At 41.8% G+C, this 23,185-nt stretch overlaps 1 protein-coding gene across 3 annotated transcripts in view; it reads left to right on the top strand.

The window, feature by feature from the left end:
• The window catches only part of phkb (phosphorylase kinase, beta), a 337,093-nt gene that overhangs the window by 277,378 nt on the left and 36,530 nt on the right, over positions 1 to 23,185 (top strand). For 2 of the 3 annotated variants that reach the window (XM_085991512.1, XM_085991510.1), the window contains 2 exons: positions 7,661 to 7,751; positions 21,972 to 22,174. In XM_085991512.1, coding sequence (XP_085847638.1) covers positions 7,661 to 7,751; positions 21,972 to 22,174 — 294 coding nt within the window. Of the gene's footprint in view, positions 1 to 7,660; positions 7,752 to 19,390; positions 19,482 to 21,971; positions 22,175 to 23,185 lie in introns of all 3 variants that reach the window. The other variant, XM_085991511.1, reaches the window with a different exon arrangement.

The raw sequence follows: 23,185 nt of genomic DNA, 5'->3' as shown, positions 1-23,185 counted from the left end.
TTTGAACCCCTAGATCTCTCTGTTCATCCACATCCTTTAGTGTCTTTTCATTGAGTGTATAATTTTAAAGGTGGGGGTACAGGAACAGAGAGACCTGAGGGTGTGCATACACACATCTTTGAAGGTGGAAGGACAAGTTGAGAAGGCTCTTAGTAAAGCTGGGTCAAAACTCCTTACCTAACAGCACTGTGGGAGTACCTTCACCACATGGACTGCAGCGGTTCAAGAAGGTGATTCACCACCACCTTCTCAAGGGCAATTAGGGATGGGCAATAAATGCTGGCCTTGCCAGCGATGCTCACCTCCCATAAAAACGAATTTAAAAAAAATATGGGAACTTTTGCTTTATAAACCGAGGCATAGCATACAAAAGCAAGGAAGTTGTACTAAACCTTTATAAAACACTGGTTGGAGTATTGTGTTCAATTCTGGACGCCACATTTTAGGAAGGATGTCAAGGCCTTGGAGAGAGCGCAGAGGAGATTTACTAGAATGGTACCAGGGTTGCAGGACTTCAGTTACATGGAGAGACTAGAGAAGCTGAGGTTGTTCTCCTTAGAGCAGAGAAGGTTAAGGGGAGATTTAATAGAAGGGTTCAAAATCATGAATCATTTTGATAGAGTCAATAAGGAAAAACTGTTTCCAGTGGCAAAAGGGTCAGAAACCAGAGGACACAGATTTAAGATAATTGGCAAAAGAACCAGAGGTGAAATGAGGAGAATTTTTATTACACAGTGAGTTGTTGTGATCTGGAATGCACTGCCTGAAAGGGTAGTGGAAGCAGATTCAATCTTGGGCCGTAATTTGCTGTAGCAGGGCAACAAACAGCATCTGCCATTAGTTAGACTTGCCCTTGCCCTTGCCTGTTTAATCACAATGATATTTTGCGCCACAAGTTGCTGAAAGTGCAAGCTAATAACATCGCAGTGAGGGAAACCGGGTCTCTGGGACCTGAGTAAACAGGGAAAGCAACTGCGTATCTCCTTAACCAATCAAATTGAAGGATTGTGAAATTAACAGCACAAGGACTGAGAAGGAATTATAAATTAGAGTGGGGGCGAGTTCAATACCAAATCTAGTACAAAAAGAGAAATAGAGAGGGAAAGAAAGATTGGATTGAGAGAGAAAAAAGACAAAGGAAAAGTTTAAAAAAAAAAATAATAATTTGACATTTTTAAAATCTGTAACAATTAAAACTTGAAGGAATGAGACTCTACTCTTGTAATAGTTCCTTTTCAGTGCTAGAGGTGTTGTTTGACAGTAATTGACACTCATCACATCATTAAAGGGGTACTTAGACTGAAATGGACAAGACTTAACTTTCTGTGGCGGGTTTGGTTTGTATCTACCGCACAAGTACTGCAACTTCATGCCGTTCAATGCATTTCAATGGCGAGGCACACAGTGAGATGCCCTTTTCGTGAAGCTAATGGTGGAGCGGTGCATCTCAGACAGCAACTTTTGGATTTCTGCCTTTAACCGCACATATGCCATAGCCTGAAGTTACTGTAACATTTGTACATAAATAACGGCGAACGCCATTAACCTTGCTGTTACTTTGACAGCAGTTATGGCCCAATAACATTCAAAAGGAAATTGGATAAATACTTTTTTACACAACGAGTTGTTGTGATCTGGAATGCACTGCCTGAAAGGGTGGAGGAAGCAGATTCAATAGTAACTTTCAAAAGGGAATTGGATAAATACTTGAAGGGAAAAAAATCTGCATGGCTATGGGGAAAGAGCAGGGAAGTGCGACTAATTGCATAGCTCTACCAAAGAGCCAGCACAGGCACAATGGGCTGAATGGCCTCCTTCTGTGCTGTATGATTCTACCATGCCACGGGCTGCGTTTATTGCCCCAAAGCACCAGGATTGCATCCAAAAAGACTTACCTTTATGTATACTCCCATTCATTGATTTTCCTTCTAAAATGAATTATCTCACACTTATTCACATTGCATCTGCCACCTATTTGCTCATTCTGCTAAACTGTCTGACTTCCTTAAGTCTTGGTCCTCCTTGCCAAACCCCCTACTTTAGTCTCATCAGCAAACTTTGAAATTGTGGTCCCTACACCCAAGTCCAAAACATCTATATACACTGAGAAAACAACAGACAGCATTGACCCCTGGGGTATATCACATCCAACCCTTCACCAATTCATGCAACACCAATTCAAACTATTGTTTCCTGTCTGACAGCCAACTTTCCGTCCATGCTACTACATTTCCTCTTATACCATATGCCTGAACTTTTCCACTCTGTCTCTTGAGAGATGCCTTATCAAACATTTTCTGAAAATCCAATAACAGTCCCCACCGCTTACAACGGGTGCGTTGGTGTTTAAGCGATTTGTCCATTATAGGAGGTGGGTGGTATAATAAGTAGCGGGAAGGCAGAAGGCAGCCATGCAACTAACAGCATCTGTTCTCTGATTGTAACAGCTGGGAAAGTCATGCTAATTATATTCAAATTAATGCCACAGTCCTTCATTTTTATCTCAAAATTCAGAACAGCAATTTCAATAAGACCCCATGAGGACTTCAATACCAATGGTAATGTTTTCATTTGTGAGGCATTTGTTAATTTATAGTTTTCAAAATGTGTCTCTAAATGCACAGTTTGCTTTTAAGCACTTCTGCTTGCCTCCCACCTTAAATTTCCCCGCTCCTGACCAATTGTGGAACAGTAGGACCATGAGCACCATTAAAGTTCTACTTTAATAAAGCTATTTCACTGCATGGAAGATCATGGAAACGACCGTGTATCCAACCGAACGGGCGATGACCAAAGTGGTAGAGCAAGAAAGGAAAGCGACATGACTGTTTTATAAGCGGCGCCTTTAATGGTAAATGGTTAGCGCCATTTGCCCGATATAGGCAGCTGCCTGTGATAAGCATGGATGGTGTAAGCGGTGGGGATTGTAAATGATATCTACTGCGTTTCTTTTATCTATCCAATTGGTAATTTTATCAAAAAGCTCTTTGGATTTGTGGAACATGATTTGCCTTTAACCAGTCTGTGCTGGCTGTCCTTGATTTCAAATGCTCACTAACTTTATCTCGAATTAGGCATTCTAAGAGAGTGAAATTGGACCTAGACTGTAGCACAACAGATGATAGATCGCTCCTCTATTGACTTCAATAGAAAAGAAAATCGGGTGGGGTTTAAACGGGCTGTCAATTCGCTATCGCCCGTTTTATGCTTCCGCCAAAACCAATTTCAACGCCTAACTGTTTGCTCACGATTGATGTTAGACTAACTGGTCAATAGTTAACAAATTTATCCTACTCCTCTTCCTTAAACAGAGGTGTTACATTGGCTATGCTCCAGGCCAACGGCACTATTTTCATATATAAGACTCTTTTTGGTGAGAGCCTCTGCTGTCTCCTATCTTACTTCTTTCAACAGTCTAGGGTACATGCCATCTGGGCATGGTGACTTACCCACCTTGAAGTTTGCTATTTTTTCAGAACCAATTCCTTTTTTACAGTCAGCTCTATCAACTGTTCCATATCCTCCTCCAAGTACACCTACATTCTTGCTTCCACCATTACTTGTAAACAGCAGTGCAAAATATTTATTTAATATAGCCGCAGCATAACTAATATTGCCTATTTCCACCTCCGTAACATCGCCCATCTCCGCCCTTGCCTCAGCTTATCCGCTGCTGAAACCCTCATTTGTTACCTCTGGACTTGACTATTCCAATGCACTCCTGGCTGGCCTCCCACATTCTATCCTAAGTAAACTTGAGGTGATCCAAAACTCGGCTGCCCGTGTCCTAACTCGCACCAAGTCCCGTTCACCCATCACCCCTGTGCTCGCTGACCTACATTGGTTCCCCGTTAAGTAACGCCTCGATTTCAAAATTCTCATCCTTGTATTCAAATCCCTCCATGGTCTCGCCCCTCCCTATCTCTGTAATCTTCTTCAGCCCCACAACCCCCTGGGTATTTGCACTCTAATTCTGCCCTCTTGAGCATCCCTGATTATAATCGCTCAACCATTGGTGGCCGTGCCTTCTCTTGCCTAGGCCCTAAGCTCTGGAATTTCCTACCTAAACCTCTCTGCCTCGCTACCTCTCTTTCCTCCTTTAAGACGCTCCTTAAAACCTACCTCTTTGACCAAGCTTTTGGTCACCTGCCCTAATTTCTCCTTATGTGGCTTAGTGTCAAATTTTTTTGTCTTTTAATAATCCTCTGAAGCACCTTAGGACGTTTTACTACGTTAAAGGTGCTATATAAATACAAGTTGAATTTGTTGTTATATCTCCACCATACCTTCATCCTTCATAGTTAGATTCCCTGCATCCCAAGTGGTCCAACCTTCATAGAAACTTACAGCACAGAAGGAGGCCATTCGGCCTGTCATGCCTTTGCTGGCTCTTTGAAAGAGCATTTGTGCTTAGTCCCACACACCCGCTTTTTGACCCTAACCCTGTAAGCTCCTCATCTGCAATACCTATCTAACTCCCTTTTACAATTATTTATGGAATCAGCTTCCACCAGCTTTTCACGTAGTATTCCAGATCCTGACAACTCTGAGTGAAAAAAATTCTCCTTATCTCACCTCTAGATCTTTTGTCAATGATTTTAAATCTATGACCCCTGGTTGTTGTACCACTTGTCAGAGGGAATAGTTTTTCCCTATCTACTGTATCAAAACCCCTCATCATCTTGAAAGCCTCTATTAGGTCAACTCTTAACCACCTCTGTTCCAAGGAGAGCAACATTAACTTTTCCAATCTCCCCTCATAACTGAAGTCCCTCATCCCTGGTAACATCCTGGTAAACCTCCTCTGTGCCCTTTCTAAGGCCTTTACATCTTTCCTGAATTGTGGTGCCCAGAATTATCCACAATACTCCAGCTGAGACCTAACCAGTGATTTATAAAGTTCAAGCATGATCTCTGCTTTTATATTCTATGCCTCTATTTATAATTCCAAGTAACCCCTATGCTTTTTTAGCCAGCTTATCAACTTGCCCTGCCACCTTTAAGGATTTGTGTATATGGACACCAAGGTCTCTCTGCTCAAATACATGTTTCAGAATTGTACCATTTATAGTATACTGTCTTTCCATATTAGTCCTCCCAAAGTGCACACTTCACACTTCTCTGCATTGAACTCCATCTACCATGCTTTTGCCCATTTAACCATCCTGTCTGTCATCACTATCTACTAGGTTGCCAAGTTTTGTATCATCTGCAAACTTTATAATGTTGCTTCCTACACCTGAGTCTAGGTCGTTTATGAAAAATAAAAAGAGTAATGGACCCAAAACTGACCCTTGGAAAACACCACTGCCTTGTGTTTAACTATTCCTTTGCTTTTTATATGTTTATATATGCCCTTGCTATTTCCTTTTATACTATCTGTTAGCTTTTTTCATATTCCCTTTTAGCACTTCAAATCTCCCTTTTCACTTCCGCGCTGCATTTTCTATGTTTCTGATTATCTTTAAAATATCATTCCTCTCGTGCCTATATCCAGATCATTTATGTAAATGGAACTGAAGAAGTCCCAGTACAGATCTGCCTAGGTAATAACAATCCAAAAAATAACATACATTTCAACTTACTTTTTGTCCTCTAGTCATTTCTCTAACTATGGGGCTACATTTATTTTAATACCTATGCATTAATTTTTTATTACAAATCTTTTACACTAGCCTTATCAAATGGCTTCTGACATAAAGACAGCATCCACTGCATTCTTTTTATCTATATACTAAATTTTCTCCAAAAATTCAGTTAAATTAGACAAGCATGACCTGCCCTTTACAAATCCACATTTGACACTCCTGATTCAGCCATACCTTTCTAAATATTAATTAACTTAATCTCATATTATGCACAAGCTGTAGAAATTTTCCAACACGAGGTCAAACTTGCCTATAGTTTCCTGTCTATCCTTTTCCACTTTTTTGAACAGCAGTGTAACATTTGCTATCCTCCAGTCCTTCGCCGCAATTCCCATTTCCAGAAACCTTTGGAAAATCTGGAATTCTCACTATCTGAGGCTGGTGACTTTTCTAAGTTAATTCCCATTAACTTTTTTATTATAGCTTCCTTTTGTATATTTTTCTCATCTCGTCCCACCTTCAGCTTCCCCTGTAAAAATGGAATTTAAATATTTATTAAACATCCTCACCTTTTCCTCAGTCTCAAGTATAATAAGGTGGCCCCTTTGTCTCTAAATGTTCACATCACTTTAACTATCTTCACTTTTTTTTGCTTATAAAATCCCTCACTTTTGCCTTATATTAACCACCTCAAAATTATATGAGGATCGCAAAAGGGGAATTAAGAAAACTACTCCCTTAGTCTTAATTCCCTTTTTGTTATCCTCATATAATTTATATTTGTCACAGTTTTCCTCTATATCAACTCTCCCAAAATTATCACATGACTTTTTAAAATTTATTTTTGCTCTAATCTCTCTATTCATTGATCTTCTGCCTTTGACATATCCCCTTATTCCGGAATACATTTAACCTGTGCCTTACCCATCTCATATTTAAGTATTTCCCACTGCAGGTGTGCTGTTTGTTCTGTTTTTTTAATGAATGTTTTGAACTGACTTTAAAATATGATTAATTTTCAACTGTCACTTTTTTTCTTTATATTGTATTTATGTTGATTTTTTAAAATTGTTTTAATGGTGAATGATGACAAAGTCAGAAGTGACTGTCGGGAGTTAATGCTACAACAGTTTCAGGATTCAAAAGTAAAATCATGATGTAGTTAATGCTCAAGGGCTTCAGCTATGTCCTTTTATAGTTGTTAATTAAGCTCCTTTGTATTCTGTGGGGGGGCAGGGGCAGTAACAACTCTAAACTTGTGCCCTGGACAATAAGTAAAATGAATCTTAGAAAGAATAAGAAGAATAAGGATATTATGGATATCCATTAGGGAAATCACTTCTTATTTACAAGTCAGGTGCCATGTAAGGGATAATTTGGTTAGAAATATCATGGGGATCAGCAAGTAGCAAGCATGTGAAGTGAATGAATGATGGCTGGACATATTCTAGATCCAATCAGTATGGTTTAGGAATCTCTGCTTATCACCACTACGAAGGGTTTCTGCAGTTGAGGACAGATTGTCTTCAGCACTCACCACTTTATCTGAGGTTGATGTCAGGGGAACACTTTTGGCCACTTCTTTCAGGTCTGTGGTGGATCTGATGGCTGACGTTCGGCAGCAGATCAGCTGATATATCAGCAGTTGTAGTGCCAGCTGATCTTCCGACAGGAGCAATGGAGGTAAGTGCTGCTGGAGAGGACTTGGACAAGCAGTTGTGGAAGGGAGCGGAGCAAGTACTCAAATTCAGAGCAGCAATCAGCTGTATAATTTAGTGGACCCTCCATGATCTTTTTTTTCCCCTCTCCATTATAGCATATAATCAAGATTTGACTGTAATCCCTAACTTGTTTAGCTATGTTTTGTGCATTTGTTGTCCTCTTAACTAATATTACTTTATTATTGTATCATGACAGAAATATTATGCTTATTAAATTGAATTGGTTTGCAATTTATAAATTTTAGACTTGAAGCACTTTACAAACCAATGTGACAGTATTATGTTTAGAAATCTGATTGACTTTCTTTGTAACTCCTATGTCCTTATATAATCATTATGCAATATATTTAGGTTGGCTGTACGTTACAGTGCTGCACTTTTACAGCTGGTTGCTGCCTCTATGGCCCCACATATTACCACAATGGTGGTACATGGGAAGCAGGTAATTAGGACAGCATATGTGAGATTTGGTGCCATCTTTAGTGTGTAACAGTACCATCCAAATTTATTTAATGAATGTCTTGCACTGCATACATGTGTTTTTATGCTTCCATAGCCACCACCAGAGAAAATGCCCTCTGTCTTTTTACTTATAAATGGTTTCTTACTACAGTACTTTTGTGCTAGATTTTGAGCATTCATTTGATTAATTTAACTGGATGGCTAGCTATGCGTTTGCTGAGCAACCCAAAGCATTCCATTTAATAAGTTTCTTAATTTAAGTTATTATACATCAGTTGCAGATTTTCTTAATTATGCTTGAATGCATCCAGTTATGGTTCTCATACATTTTTGTCTTGCATATTTTTTAGCTGTGGTTGTTAAACATTTTTCACTAATGTCTTGTTGCATTCAATCATTTCTTGACATCTTTGTTCCATTGCATGCTCACATCTCAAGCCTCACTATGTACACATTGGCATTTTTGACATGAAGCATGTTATTTACACCTCTTTTAAAGTCATTAGTTTATGTATTTCATATGACAAATCATTTAAACATTTTGGACTTTGACTTTCTACCAGTGTTATGTAGAAAAAATGATGAGCATTGTTGAGGTTTTGTTTTATCTCTGTAGTAGTGCCAAGTTAATAAGTATTTGTCCTAATCTGTATAAGATTTTGTTCACTTACCTGCGCAAAGTACAGTTCATTATTTTTAACCTTGGTAGTTATCTTGGATTTTTTTGTGGCTCTGTGCTTGCACTTGCTATTCCCTCTTTAAACCTCCTGTTGTTGCCTCCCACTAATAGGCTTCCTTCTCCTTAGAGCAGGGGTGTCAAATATATGGCCTGCAGAGCCGTTCCATTCAGCCCATAGTGTGCTGTGGCAAATATCCCAGACACTGCTTCTTACAGCCCAGGAGACCTGCACCTTCAAACTTTGCAACGCAGTAGTGCTCCTCTGCCGTTCTGTGATGTCAGCGCCCCCTCCACATGCCAGCACAGAGATGCAGCCCCAACCCCCTCAGGAGTGACTAGAAATGGGACCAGCGTATGGAGGGGAGAGAGACACGGGTGAGGTTGGGCTGGGTGCGCAGAGACTAGCAGACGGGAGTTTGGGACTCGGGGGGGGTGGGGGGGGGAAGGGGTGACAGCACATTAGGGCGGGTGCGTGGGGGCGTCGGAGTGGGGCAGTACATTGGGAGGGGGTGGGGGGGGGGCAGAAGATTGGGCCCCGGGAACAGGGCGGCAGATTGGGACTCGTGGTGGTGGGGGGAGCAGATTGGGACTCAGGGTGGTGGGGGGAGCAGATTGGGACTCGGGGTGGTGAGATTGGGACTTGTGATAGGAATTCAGGAAATTGGGACTTGGGAAGCGGAGGTTTGGGAGATTGGGGCGAGGGATAGAGGGTGACTGGGGGTTAGAGAGAAGGACTCAGACTGGGGAATAGGGGTTGAGGATGGGGACTCGGGGGAGACGAGGGAATGGGGTCGGGCAGGGGGAGAAACGGAGACTGGGCACTGTGGAGCTTGGGGGCTTGTGTGGGAAGAGGACTTCAAAATGGAGTCGGGATTTGTGGGTATGATGCTCAGCATTTACTGCGGAACTGTGAACAGCAGCAACATGGCGCCAAGAGCGGAGCGGCCAGTAAAGGGGTGAGTGAAACATGGGGCCTTTACTATGGGTAAACAGTGAAAGATTGTTTCCACTGGCGGGCAAATGGGGAACAAGGGGATAGGGAGCTGCACTCTCTGGTTTTACATCACAAGCTCCAATACATGGAGGAGTGAGATGCAGGAGGGTTGAGTACGGACCGCCAGCGGCCCACTGTAGTGCTGTGGAGCACTCCTGCTCCTCGATGCTCCACATTTCTTAGTTTATGTCGCTGTAGAACTGGAAAACCTTGTTGGAGCTTGCACAGCACATGCTCCACCTAGTTTTTCACGCATTTTACATACTTAAATTGATCCAACGCTGATTTCAGGCAGCTGCCAGGTACGCCTAAAAATAGTGAGGACAAATATGTTTTTGTGCAAATGGGATTTAATCTGCCACTGTGCAGATTACGTGCAGGACCTCGCGCCCAGAAATTGGTATATATTGCGTCTGTTTTATGCCCCAAAAGCAGGCAAAACGCATACTAATTTCTGCCCCAGTGTGTCCAAATAACTTTTGCTGAATGTTGCCCACGGCAAGTGCCAGGATATGAGATCACCCCCCCCGCCCGTGCAAATTGTTTTTGACATCCCTGCTTTAGGGCTAATCTCAGTTACAGTCCCTCCGTGGCCCTATCTCAGGTACAGTCCCTCTGTGGCCCTATCTCAGTTACAGTCCCTCGGTGGCCCTTTCAGTTACAGTCCCTCTGTGGCCTTATCCCAGTTACAGTCCCTCTGTGGCCCTATCCCAGTTACAGTCCCTCTGTGGCCCTATCCCAGTTACAGTCCCTCTGTGGCCCTATCCCAGTTACAGTCCCTCTGTGGTCCTTTCAGTTGCAGTCCCTCTGTGGCCCTATCCCAGTTACAGTCCCTCGGTGGCCTTATCCCAGTTACAGTCCCTCTGTGGCCCTATCCCAGTTACAGTCCCTCTGTGGTCCTTTCAGTTGCAGTCCCTCTGTGGCCCTATCCCAGTTACAGTCCCTCGGTGGCCCTATCCCAGTTACAGTCCCTCTGTGGCCCTATCTCAGTTACAGTCCCTCTGTGGCCCTATCTCAGTTGCAGTCCCTCTGTGGCCCTATCCCAGTTACAGTCCCTCTGTGGCCCTATCTCAGTTGCAGTCCCTCTGTGGCCCTATCTCAGTTGCAGTCCCTCTGTGGCCCTATCTCAGTTGCAGTCCCTCTGTGGCCCTCTACCCGTTGCATGCCCAATCACAGTTCTGTAATAAACCAATGGAAATTATTTTTTTGTGTGATTGGATTGGCTACTTCAGCACCCTCCCCCTCCATCCAAAGATAGTGTGCCTTGCCGCTGAACGATTCACCATCTGCTATCCTGGCTGAGAACTGGCATGATGCCCAATTAGATGATGCAACTTAGAATGAGGCCTGGACCTGGAAATCTAAGTGTGCCCTCCTTTGGTTCGATATCCATATCAATTCTACTGATATGTATATTGTTATTCATATCTTTAATATACAAGACAGCCCTTTGGAAAAGATGTGTATTTTAGATCTAGCAGGTGTAATGTGAACAGCAGGAAGCTGGAGCGTAGAATGCTTTCACTGTCATTTGAGGTTTAAAGCTTGTAGGGAGCAATATCCATAAGTACTTTTCTTGATCCACATGCAACAAAATAGCATGTTTTTCACTCTGAAGCTCAGTTTAATGTACCGTTAGATGGTTAATTCTGAAAAGTTTGGCAATGAAAGGAGGGACAGCCCCGCACTGTTGGACATGTCATTAGTTCACACTGAGATATGTACTGGGTGTACATTCCCAGACATATAAATTGTCGCATTTTTGCAGCCCTGTTCTACTATGTATTGTATTAAAGTTGTTTATTTTTGTCACCAACATACTAAGTTGCGTGAGTAAAAAGATGTTGGTGTGCCCAAACGTTGAATGCACTGTCATATTGTATTGCCTCAGTTGACAAAACAAATAGCGATCACACACTTTTTTAAACTTAAACTCCATGGCCTCGCTCCTCCCTATCTCTAATCTCCTCCAGCTCCACAACCCCCTGAGATATCTGCGCTCCTCTAATTCTGCCCTCCTGAGCATCCCTGATTATATTCGCTCAACCATCGGTGGCCGTGCCTTCTGTTGCCGCGGACCTAAGCTCTGGAATTCCTTGCCTGATCCTCTCTACCTCTCTTTCCTCCTTTAAGATGCTCCTTAAAACCTACCTCTTTGACCAAGCTTTTGGTCAGCTGCCCTAATTTCTCCTTATGTGGCTCGGTGTCAAATTTTTTGTCTTATAATACTCCTGTGCAGCGCCTTGGGATGTTTTACTACGTTAAAGGGGCTATATAAAACAAGTTGTTGTTGTTACCCTGAAGAATCCTGAGTGGGGTAGGCCCGCTTCATCGCTAACTATTTTCGTAATGGGGTCCTTCAACAGGCATTGGGCCTCTCATTAACATATTCTAGGGGCCTAACTGCTATTTTCGGCCTGCACAGGACGTGGATTTAGCAGTGAGACCAACACCTGTGCAGATTCGGCGCAGGCCGTCCCATTGCTAAATTGTTGTGCTTTGCACCCATGTACTGTACTGCTGCATCAATGTACAGAGATGAGGAAGGGCACAGTCATGAAAGGATTTAAATCCAAGGATGAGAATTGTAAATTGGAGGTGTTAGTCGCCCAGGAGCCAGTGTGGGTTGCAAGTACATGGATGATGGGTGAGTGATACTTGGTGCAGGATAGGATACGGGTAGCAATGTTTTGAATAGCTGAAGTTTACTGAGCATGGCAGATGAGAAACCAGCCAGGAATGCATTGGAATAGTTGAGTTTGAAGGTGCCAAAGGCGCCAAAATACATAAATATATTATGTAGAGTGCATATTACACAGTAATTTTGTGCCGTACTGAGAATCAGGAGTTAACAGCTTTCAAGGAGGAGCTGGAATTACTGGCAGTTGTCCTCGTATTATAGTATATTCTTACAACGTAATATGGGTCAGGAGCTAAATTTAACTACTGAACGCGACTTATGGGACTGATTTGCTAAGCTGAAAGCAGTTAACTCTTAGCTTCCTCTTAACTCTTTGAGGACTTCAGCTTTCATAATACAAACATGGGTCAATTTTTGCTTGTGACTGTGGGTAGCAGAATCAATGTTGTTGATATTTCTCCTTCCAGATGGAAGAATGGGAGATCCTATTTAAAAATGACAATTCCAAGCAAGTTGCCTTTACACATGATGGTGACTTACACGTTATTCCCACTGCTGCTGTACAGCTGGGTTCTGGGACATTGCAATAAGAGTTCCAGTAAAGCTTCTCTTTTTGGTGAGGAGAGGATACATGCTTCCATGCTCATCTTGAGTCTTGACATACTGGGGTAGTGTTTCCGCCAAGTTGCGCTGGTATTTCCAGCACAATTCGGCTAAAATCAGCCAAACCAGCACAAAGGATCGTGGAATTTCAAGCGCAAGTTTGAATGCTCATGGCCCAGATTTGCGCTGGTTTAAAAAACATTGCGCTGGAAGCCGACCCGCCCACAAAACTGTCCACGCCCCAGATCGAATTAATCACCATGCCGCGTTGCCGTTAATTGCGCCCGTTTGCAGGCCTTCAGGGAGGCTCTTAAAATTAAACTTTTGTTTAAGCACAAGGGCACTAATAGGCACCTTTTAAAAGATTTAAAATAATAAAAACTATTTAATTTACTAAGAAGCGGACTAGTGTACACCAATGAAACTAGTAAATGGCTCTGTACAGTTTTTAAGTCATTTTCAGTGATTTAAAATCGAGGTACTCACAGGTGATGGACTAGACACTCTTATTAAAAATGCTTATTTTTTGTGATAAACCCGATTTCAGCTGTATTGATAAAACTGCACCAGGTTACCACTCTTAAATATATCAAAGAATGTAAAAAAAAAATTTTTTTTGCATTCTAAAAGGCTGCCCAATTGTGCTGGTTCATGGGCGATTTTACTTGTATGATTAAGCAAATGAGTTTGAGCGGAAACTTGAACCATAACTTCATTTCGGAAAACCAGCACAATTTTAAGCGCAATTTGCGCCCAGATTGCCGATTGCACTCAAAGCGGAAACTCTACCCCACTGAATGCAAATGCCTCACAAGGAAGCCTTCGGCCTCCCCAGCCCGGATTGTGGCTCCGATGTTCTCTTCCCCCCACATCCCCTAGCCCGTGTCATGGCTCCGATATCCTAGCTTCCCTCCCAATCATGGCTCCGATATCCTAGCTTCCTCCCAATCATGGCTCCGATGTCCTAGTTCCCTCGCAATCATGGCTCCGATGTCCTAGCTTCCCTCGCAATCATGGCTCCGATGTCCTAGTTTCCTCCCAATCATGGCTCCGATGTCCTAGCTTCCCTCCCAATCATGGCTCCGATGTCCTAGCTTCCCTCGCAATCATGGCTCCGATGTCCTAGTTCCCTCGCAATCATGGCTCCGATGTCCTAGTTTCCTCCCAATCATGGCTCCGATGTCCTAGCTTCCCTCGCAATCATGGCTCCGATGTCCTAGTTCCCTCCCAATCATGGCTTTGATGTCCTAGCTTCCCTCGCAATCATGGCTCCGATGTCCTAGTTCCCTCCCAATCATGGCTCCAATCTCCTAGTTCCCTCCCAATCATGGCTCCGATGTCCTAGCTTCCCTCCCAATCATGGCTCCGATGTCCTAGTTCCCTCCCAATCATGGCTCCGATGTCCTAGCTTCCCTCGCAATCATGGCTCCGATGTCCTAGCTTCCCTCGCAATCATGGCTCCGATGTCCTAGCTTCCCTCCCAATCATGGCTCCGATCCCCTAGTTCCCTCCCAATCATGGCTCCGATGTCCTAGCTTCCCTCCCAATCATGGCTCCGATGTCCTAGCTTCCCTCCCAATCATGGCTCCGATGTCCTAGTTCCCTCCCAATCATGGCTCCGATGTCCTAGCTTCCCTCGCAATCATGGCTCCGATGGCCTAGCTTCCCTCCCAATCATGGTTCCGATCTCCTAGTTCCCTCCCAATCATGGTTCCGATGTCCTAGCTTCTCCCCCCCCCCCCCCACCCCACCTCGCGATGGCTGCTTCGATGTTCTCATTCCCGATAGCGGCCTCGATGCCCTCGCACTGCTCCCCCCACCCCAATCACTGCTCCGAGCTTTCATCCTCTACTGACTGCAGGGGGCCTCCCCCACGGGTCCCTGGCTGTGACCTCTTGCCCCTTATTTGCGCTCCCACCCACTGGCCAGGATGTCAATTTGGCCGGCTGTCAGACAGGAGTCTGCAGCAGATTATTTAAATGAGGCCCTGCCGGGTTTTTGCCCCGCACCTTCGCCGTTAATCTCAGGGCCAATATTACAGTAGTTGAATGAAAAATGGGTTGCATAAACTTAGCTTGTATTCCCTTGAGTATAGAAGATCAAGGGGTGAGCTGATTGAGGTGTTTAAAATGTTAAAGCGTTTTGATGGGGTAGATACGTAGAAGCTATTTCCTCTGTTGGAGGAATCAACAACAAAGGGACATAATCTTAAAATTAGAGCTAGACCATTCAGAAGCAAAATCAAGAAGCACTGTTTCACACAAAGGGTAGTAGACATCTGGAATTCTCTCCCCAAAAAAGTTGTTGAGGCTAGGTCAATTGTGGACGTTGGGACAACTGGAGCTTTCAAGACTAAGTTAGATAGATTTTTCTTACATAAAGGGTATTAAGGAATATGCAGCAAAGATGGGTAAATGGAGTTGAGGTACAGATCAGCCATGATCTATTTGAATGGCTTAGCAGGCTTGAGGGGCTGAATGGTGTGCTCCTATTCCTATGTTCCTAGTAGATGTGATTGTGAAATTATGTTATATTAAACACAGGTGCGCTTTTAAGTCTATCTTGCAGCAAAGGTGAAGGTACAAAAATAGGAAATATCAGTTGTTAAAAAGCATTTATTAGAAAGTCAGAATATTGAATTTGTAAAACATTTCTAATGGAGATTTCAAAATTTTCTCGTGTTAAAATCTCTTCACCAACAGAGCGATCATAATATGATCGAGCTCTCAGTCGAGATGGAGAGTGAGGAAATTGAATCAGAGACTAAGGTCCAGAACTTAAATAAAGGGAATTACGAGGGTATGAGACGGGAATTGGGTAAGATTGATTGGGTGGTGTTTCTGGGGGGATTGACAGTGGATAGACAATGGCAAGCATTCAAAGATAGAATGGAAGAATTCCAGAACATGTTTATACCGGTTTGGCATAAAAATAAACCTAAAAAGGTGACTCAACCGTGGATAACGAGGGAAATTAGGGACAGCATAAAATCAAAAAAAAGGGCATATCAACTGGCAAAAAAAAGCACCAGACCGGAAGATTGGGGGCAGTACAGGATACAGCAAAAGAGGACAAAGGGATTAATCAGGAAGGGGAAAATAGAATACGAAAGTAAACTTGCAGCAAACATAAAGACAGACTGCAAAAGCTTTTATCGGTATATCAGGAGGAAAAGACTGGTAAAATCCCAAGTCGGTCCCTTGCAGTCCGATTCGGGAGAATATATAATGGAGAATAAGGAAATGGCAGACCAATTAAACTCATACTTTGGTTCTGTATTCACAAAGGAGGACACAAATAACCTCCCAGGAATATCGGCAAACATAGGGACTAATGAGAGGGAGGAGCTGACAGAAATTAGTATCTCTAGGGATATGGTGTTGGGTAAGTTGAGGGGACTGAAGGCCGACAAATCCCCAGGGCCTGATAAACTACATCCTAGGGTACTTAAGGAGGTGGCCCTGGAGATAGCAGATGCTCTAAGGATCATCTTCCGGAACTCCATTGACTCGGGAACAGTACCCGTGGATTGGAGGGTAGCTAATGTTACCCCAATATTTAAAAAGGGGGGTAGAGAGAAAGCAGGGAATTATAGACCAGTAAGCCTTACATCGGTTGTGGGCAAAATGCTAGAGTCCATTATTAAGGATAAAATAGCGGAGCACTTGACAAATGGGGAAAGGATCGGACAGAGTCAACATGGATTTACAAAGGGTAAATCGTGTTTGACTAATCTGCTGGAATTTTTTGAGGAGGTAACTGGTAGAATAGATGGGGGAGAGCCAGTGGATGTGGTGTACCTTGACTTCCAGAAAGCCTTCGATAAGGTTCCACACAAAAGATTATCATGCAAAATTAAGGCTCATGGGATTGGGGGCAAAGTATTAACGTGGATAGAGAACTGGCTGGCGGATAGAAAACAGAGAGTTGGAATAAACGGCTCGTTTTCGGAGTGGCAGGCAGTGACCAGCGGGGTGCCGCAAGGATCTGTCCTGGGACCCCAGCTGTTCACAATATATATAAATGATCTGGATCAGGGAATTGGATGCAATATTTCCAAATTCGCTGACGACACTAAACTAGGAGGAGGGGTGGGCTCTGATGAGGATGTCAGGAGGCTACAGTGTGATTTGGACAGGTTGGGGGAATGGGCGGATACGTGGCAGATGCACTATAATGTGGATAAATGCGAGGTTATCCACTTTGGGGGTAAAAACAGGAGGGTAGATTATTATCTAAATGGCAATAGATTGGGAGATGGGGAAGTGCAGAGGGACCTGGGTGTTCTTGTGCACCAGTCACTGAAGGAGAGCATGCAGGTGCAACAGGCGATTAAGAAGGCAAATGGTATGTTGGCCTTCATATCAAGGGGGTTCGAGTATAGGAATAGGGATACCTTACTACAGCTGTACAAGGTGCTGGTGAGACCGCATCTGGAGTATTGTGTACAGTTTTGGTCGCCCCATCTGCGGAAGGATGTTCTTGTCATGGAAAGAGTGCAACGGCGATTCACCAGGCTGATACCTGGAATGGCGGGAATGACCTACGAAGAGAGATTAAATAGTTTGGGCTTGTACTCACTGGAGTTTAGAAGATTGAGAGGGGATCTCATCGAAACATATAAAATTATGGCAGGCCTGGACAGGCTGAATTCAGAGAGAATGTTTCCAATGGCCGGGGAGCACAGAACCAGGGGCCACAGTCTAAAAATAGCGGGCAAATCATTTAAAACAGAGATGAGGAAGAATTTCTTCACTCAAAGAGTGGTGAGCCTGTGGAATTCCCTGCCACAGAGGGCTGTGAAGGCTAATTCAATAAATATTTTCAAGAGAGAATTGGATATATTTCTGAAGGCTAAGGGGATTAAGGGTTACGGAGAAAAGGCGGGGACGGGGTACTGAACTGGTAAGATCAGCTATGATCTCAGACGAAGATCAGCCATGATCTCATTGAATGGCGGAGCAGGCTCGAAGGGCCGAATGGCCTACTCCTGTTCCTATCTCTATGTATCTATGTAACATACAACAAAGAATATTGCATTCACATGAGTTGTAGGTAGCTGTGGGTGGCTTTTTAGATGTCTACTGAGCATTGTTGTAGTTTTGCTTTCTATTTGGAAGTCTGGAACCATTTAAAAATATATAAATGTTAAAATTCCCCTTTATATGAATTTAAGGTAAAATAAAAATATATGACTACCATCTCCCTGGCATTACTTGTAGGGCCTTTTGCTGAAGTGAGGTGTGGGAGCGGTGACTTCAAGCAGATGCTGCAGGTCAGGGCCGAGTCTGGGCTATAAGCCCGGCCAAGACTAGTCCAGCAGAGCCAGACATGGGGTCAGTGTTTCAAGCAAGAATCACAGGCCGAAGGCAGATTGTGGATTGGGTGGTAGAGAGAATGAGGTTTCAAAGTCGAAAACAACAGCGAGCAACAACTGTAAATCAGGACCCATAGTTCCCCAGCTTTGCCATTAAGGTCTCTCGTGATTGCAGTTTGCATGATGATAGTCTGTAGTCATCCTTTTGGATGGGTTCCACCCAGCTTCTAGAACTTATTTGGGTGTTTAGAATGAGTTTGGTCATTTAATTCATCAATCTGAAAATTCAGAAAGAAAAAAGAGAAAACTAATCAATCAGAAAATGGAAAAACACAGGCCCCGATATTTATGGAGAGGGAGTTCTGGACGGGTTTCCCGGAAGTCTTGCTGAAATTAACAGAAGGACATATATCGTGCAAATAAAGCAACTTCATGACATTCAATGCATGTCAATGGTGAGGCATACAGCGAGATACCATTTTCGCGAAGCTGACGGCAATATAGTGCAATTTGGACAGCAACTTTTAGATATTTGCATCTGCTCCTTGCCTGAAGTCGCTGTACCATTTATGCATAAATAACGGCGAGCGCCATTAGCCTCACTGTTATTTTTGACAGCAAATTCTGGCCCATTAAATCAAAAACTGCATGTCAAATGCCAGTAATGGGGGTTGAAAATGTTAGTCGTTATTGAAGTTGAAACTTGCAGCTATAATGATGTAAATGCACATTTTCACATATGGAGCCAAAGAGCCACTCTTACTTTGTTTTGTGTACCTTGTTGTCTTTAGGTAGACCAGTCTAAGGCTTTGACTGCGAAGTTCTATTACTTTCATATGCCCACCACTAATAATCAAGCTAGCATTTTGATATACTTGGTTGCTGTCCTCAGCATCTTCTTTTGAGATATTTTCCTACCCTTGATAAAAAATTCAGAGTTGAATTTCCAATCTCGAGGGATGACAAGTTCTCCTTTTACTAGATAACCCTTCAGAGAAATCTATAGCATTCTTGGCTCAGTTTTGGTATAGATCGAAATAAAATAGATTTACAAAAATTTGTGCAGACAGATAGATGTTTCTTGGATATCATGAATGCAGTAGAAGATTGATTGCTATCTCTTTGGATAAGGACATTGGATCTCTTGGGTACTTGGTTATTATTCAGTGTCTGAAACCATGGGTCTGTTAACCCTTTTCAGACTAGAGTGGACATTAATATGTAATCTCGGTTTATTCAATCACAGCTGTTTAACAATTTCTGTACCATGAGAATTTCTTTCTTGTCTCATGAAATATACGTTTGAATACTGTAGGGTTAGTTGGCTATACTTTAAATTATTTTACACAGACAATATCTAGTAGAATATGTTTTTTGTTTACCAGGTCTATTGTACGCCTCACAGCAAGTATTTTAGGTAAACAAGTGGACAGCCTTGCTCCAGCAATTACTAGGGTTTTAGTTCAGGGTAAACAAGTAAGTATACACCTTACTCAACAGTATAACAGTTCATTTGTAAAACAATTTTGTTTATTTAATATTGCTGTTAATTTTGCAATTCTTTCATGAACCATATTTTTTTTGCTTATGATTTACATATCATGGGTAAGTCTTGCAAAATAACAAGATATTTTCAAATTAGAATCATCCAATATTCTTTCTCATGCCCTATAAAGAGTGCCCACACAAATGGCAGTTAATGACATGTCTCATTTTTGTTGCTGTTGTGAGTGAAAGGAATCTTTTCCCCTGAACATTAGAAAGAAATTGCATTCCCCAGCCTGAGAACGTCCGAAAGCGCTTTAGTCAATGAAGTACTTTTTGAAATGAACTCATTGTTGTAACGTCAGCCAATTTGTAGACAGCTAAGGTCCCAGAATCAGCAATGAGATAAATGATCAGATAATCTGTTTTGATGATGTTGTTTGAGGAATAACTATTGGCCATGACATCAGGAGAACTCCCCAGCTCTTCTTTGAATCATGCAATGGCAGACAGGGCCTCAGTTTAATGTCTCATCCGAAAGACAGCATCTCCAACAGTGCAGCACTCTCTCTGTACTGTACTAAAGTGTCAGCCTAGTTTATGTGCTCAAGACTGTCAAGTGGGGCTTGAACCCACTTATTTCTGACTGATGGGTAAGAGTCCTACCATTGAGCCAAGGCTGACAGATTGTTTCAACCTGTTGACTTGATAATTAATTGTGTTCAACTAGTTTTATTGTGCTTCTCAAGTTAGAGATTTATTAAAATCATATATACAACTAGGAAGGGTAAACACAGACATTATACCAAACAGTGTATTATACAAGCCTGTTATGAATTACTGAAAATAATCTTACAAACAATTTCTGCTGCAGAGCTTATTTGCCCCCACCCCCAACTTGTCTCCATTTTTCTACAAATCTATTTAGTTCCATCATATGATTGTCTACCCTTCTCTTGCCTATCTTGGCATTTGATTAGTGCCCAAAACCTTTAGGAGGAGGAACTGCCTCTTTTATTTTTTTTAATATTTTCTAGTGAATTTTATAGTCATCTCGGTTAAGGATGTCAGTGCTGATGAATGGAATATTTTTACATTTTCACATGTAGTCGCCATTTCCTGCCCGTTTTTCTCTGCTCAAAAGGTCAGCTGTGGAAAAACCCCAGAATCTGAAATGTTCCTGTCACCCATTGATGGAGGGTGATTCTTTCTACATGCACGGGACATGCTTGTGGTCAAGTCCACAGAACATATGAGTTCCCAGGGCATATGCACCTTTTCAGCTGATTTGAATGAATTTCCCAATCAAGTGGAAAAGTATGGGCAATTTCCTGCTGTGTACTAGGAACTGGAGTGATTTGACTGAATTCATTTTGCTTAGAACCCATAGAGTGAGCAGAAAGTGGATATTTTCTTTGCAACTGTGTGAGCTGGATTCAGGCCCAGATTGCATTGAAGAAAGCTCCATGTTCTAATTCATTGTGCCATGCTGTCATCCATTTGGAAAATGATCTTAATTTTGCTTGAATTACCCGTGATGTCTGGATAACTTTATGCAAAGAATGAGGAATAAGACTTCTGAAGCAAAGCATTTATCTTTCTTTGTGTACATCCCTGACTTGTTAAAACTCATTAATGCAGCAGAGGGTTTTTTCTTTCACAATGCAGCTGGATTGTTAAATAACATGTTTTCATTAGGATTTATAAAGATATTTTAAAAAGAAGTTGCAGTCAGAATATCTTCAGATTTAAACAACTCATCCCCACTATATTACAGTAGATACACAGATAATTTTCAGCTTTCACAAACTTGTTCAAATTTCTTTTAAAAATAATTTTGGGATTTTTGTCAATGCACATCAAAGTAACATATATTAGAAACAAAATGAATTGTAATGAGGAAATTGATACAGGAGACCTTTCATCACATTCAACATGGCATCTTGAGTGAATGGATGTTGTTGCATGGACTGCTGCAGTGTTCTGCAAGCTTCGTATTAGCTATCTCCATTGAACCTTCATCATAATTGAAATAGTTGTGTCAACTCACTTTCACACCCCAAACTGGAGCACAATTTTTCAACAATTTAAAATAATTTGGAACCTTATTAATGGTAAAAACTAAAAGTGAGCAAATGGTTTGGCATGTTTAATGCTGCACTTTTAGTTTTTGTCGTGCTTGTAGCCTTTTATTGCTTAAAACTGATAAGACATTTTCTATATAATACATTACACATGCATTATATATATATTTCTTAAGAATTGCTTAAATCATTTTTGAATTTGTTTCTAAAGTCAGTGAGGAATTATAAATGCATTTTGAACAACCATCTATACAGAATTACAAATATTACTGTAGAAGATTTTTTTAAAATATGGGTTTATATCCTTACATTCTAAAAATAGGTTTGTATTAATGTGCATATATACTATGTGACTAGATACTTCATTCACTAAATTTTCCTCACTGATATTTGCCAGGTGACCATAGGGGTGTTCGGACACGAGGAGGTGGTGATTTCAAACCCCTTGTCTCCAGGGGAGATAAAGAACATCGTCTACACTAATTGTGTCCACCATGATGAAAGGGAGGCAGTGCTTCAACAGGAACTTGTCATTCACATTGGTTGGCTTATCTCTAATTCTCCAGAACTCTTCCAAGGCATGCTGAAATTTAGAATCGGGTATGTTAAATATCAGTTATTATTTGGCTTTGAAGCAAACCACTATTAGAATGTTGATTCTTTGTTTATGATGTTAGCAAGCATGCATGAGTGAAGCAAATTTTATTTTAAAATTATTGTTTCAATGGTTCATGTGGACAGTACTGGCTACATTATATAGATATTGGGGCATAATTTTCTGTAGGAGTGAAAGCCGTTAATTAAACTTGCCCGAGACTATCGTTTAATCTCGACGATATTTTGCGCTGCAAATTGCTGGAAGTGTGAACTGATAATTAATACTAATAAAAAGTTTTTTTGCAGTGATAACACTGTTTTCTTTTGGCAAGGGAGAGAAACCGGGCAAGCATCTGTGTATCCCCTTAACCAATCAGATTGAAGGACTGTGAAATAAACAGCACAATGAAGTGTAAATTAGAGTGGTTGAATTCAATGCCAAATCATGTACAGAAAGAAAAATAAAGAGAGGGAAATAAAGATTGGATTAAGAGAGAGAGAAAAAAGAGACAGAAAGGGAAAGTAAATAAAAAATAATTTTAACTTTTACATTTTTGAAATATACAACAATAATTAAAACCTGAAGGATTGAGACTCCATACTTGTAATAGTTAATTTTTCGGTGCCAGACAGGTTCATTGGCAGTATTTAACACTTAGCACATTATAAAAGCATCACTGACAGCTAATCTACACTTAATTAAATATGTGTGTCCTAGCCAATATTTATCCCTCAATCAACGTCTAAAACAATTTATCCGGTCATTATCACATTGCTGTTTGTGGGAGCTTGCTGTGCGCCAATTGGCTGCCACGTTTCCTACACTACAATGGTGACTGCACTTCAAAAAGTACTTAATTGGCTGTAAAGTGCTTTGGGAAATCCGGTGGTTGTGAAAGGCACTATATAAATGCAAGCCTTTCTTTTCTTTCTTTAAATGGCTCCAAAACAGGCTCCTCGTGTCACTTCAGACCAGCTCTAAATTTCTGTGGTGAGTTTAGTTTGTGTCTAGAT

The sequence above is a fragment of the Somniosus microcephalus genome, chromosome 6 (assembly GCF_052327205.1).
Source record: "Somniosus microcephalus isolate GS21.2 chromosome 6, FLI_Smic_1.0, whole genome shotgun sequence".
NCBI classification, from domain to species: Eukaryota; Metazoa; Chordata; class Chondrichthyes; order Squaliformes; family Somniosidae; genus Somniosus; species Somniosus microcephalus.
The sequence above is the reverse complement of the archived record's forward strand: the minus strand, read 5'-3'. Positions and strand labels throughout refer to the sequence as shown.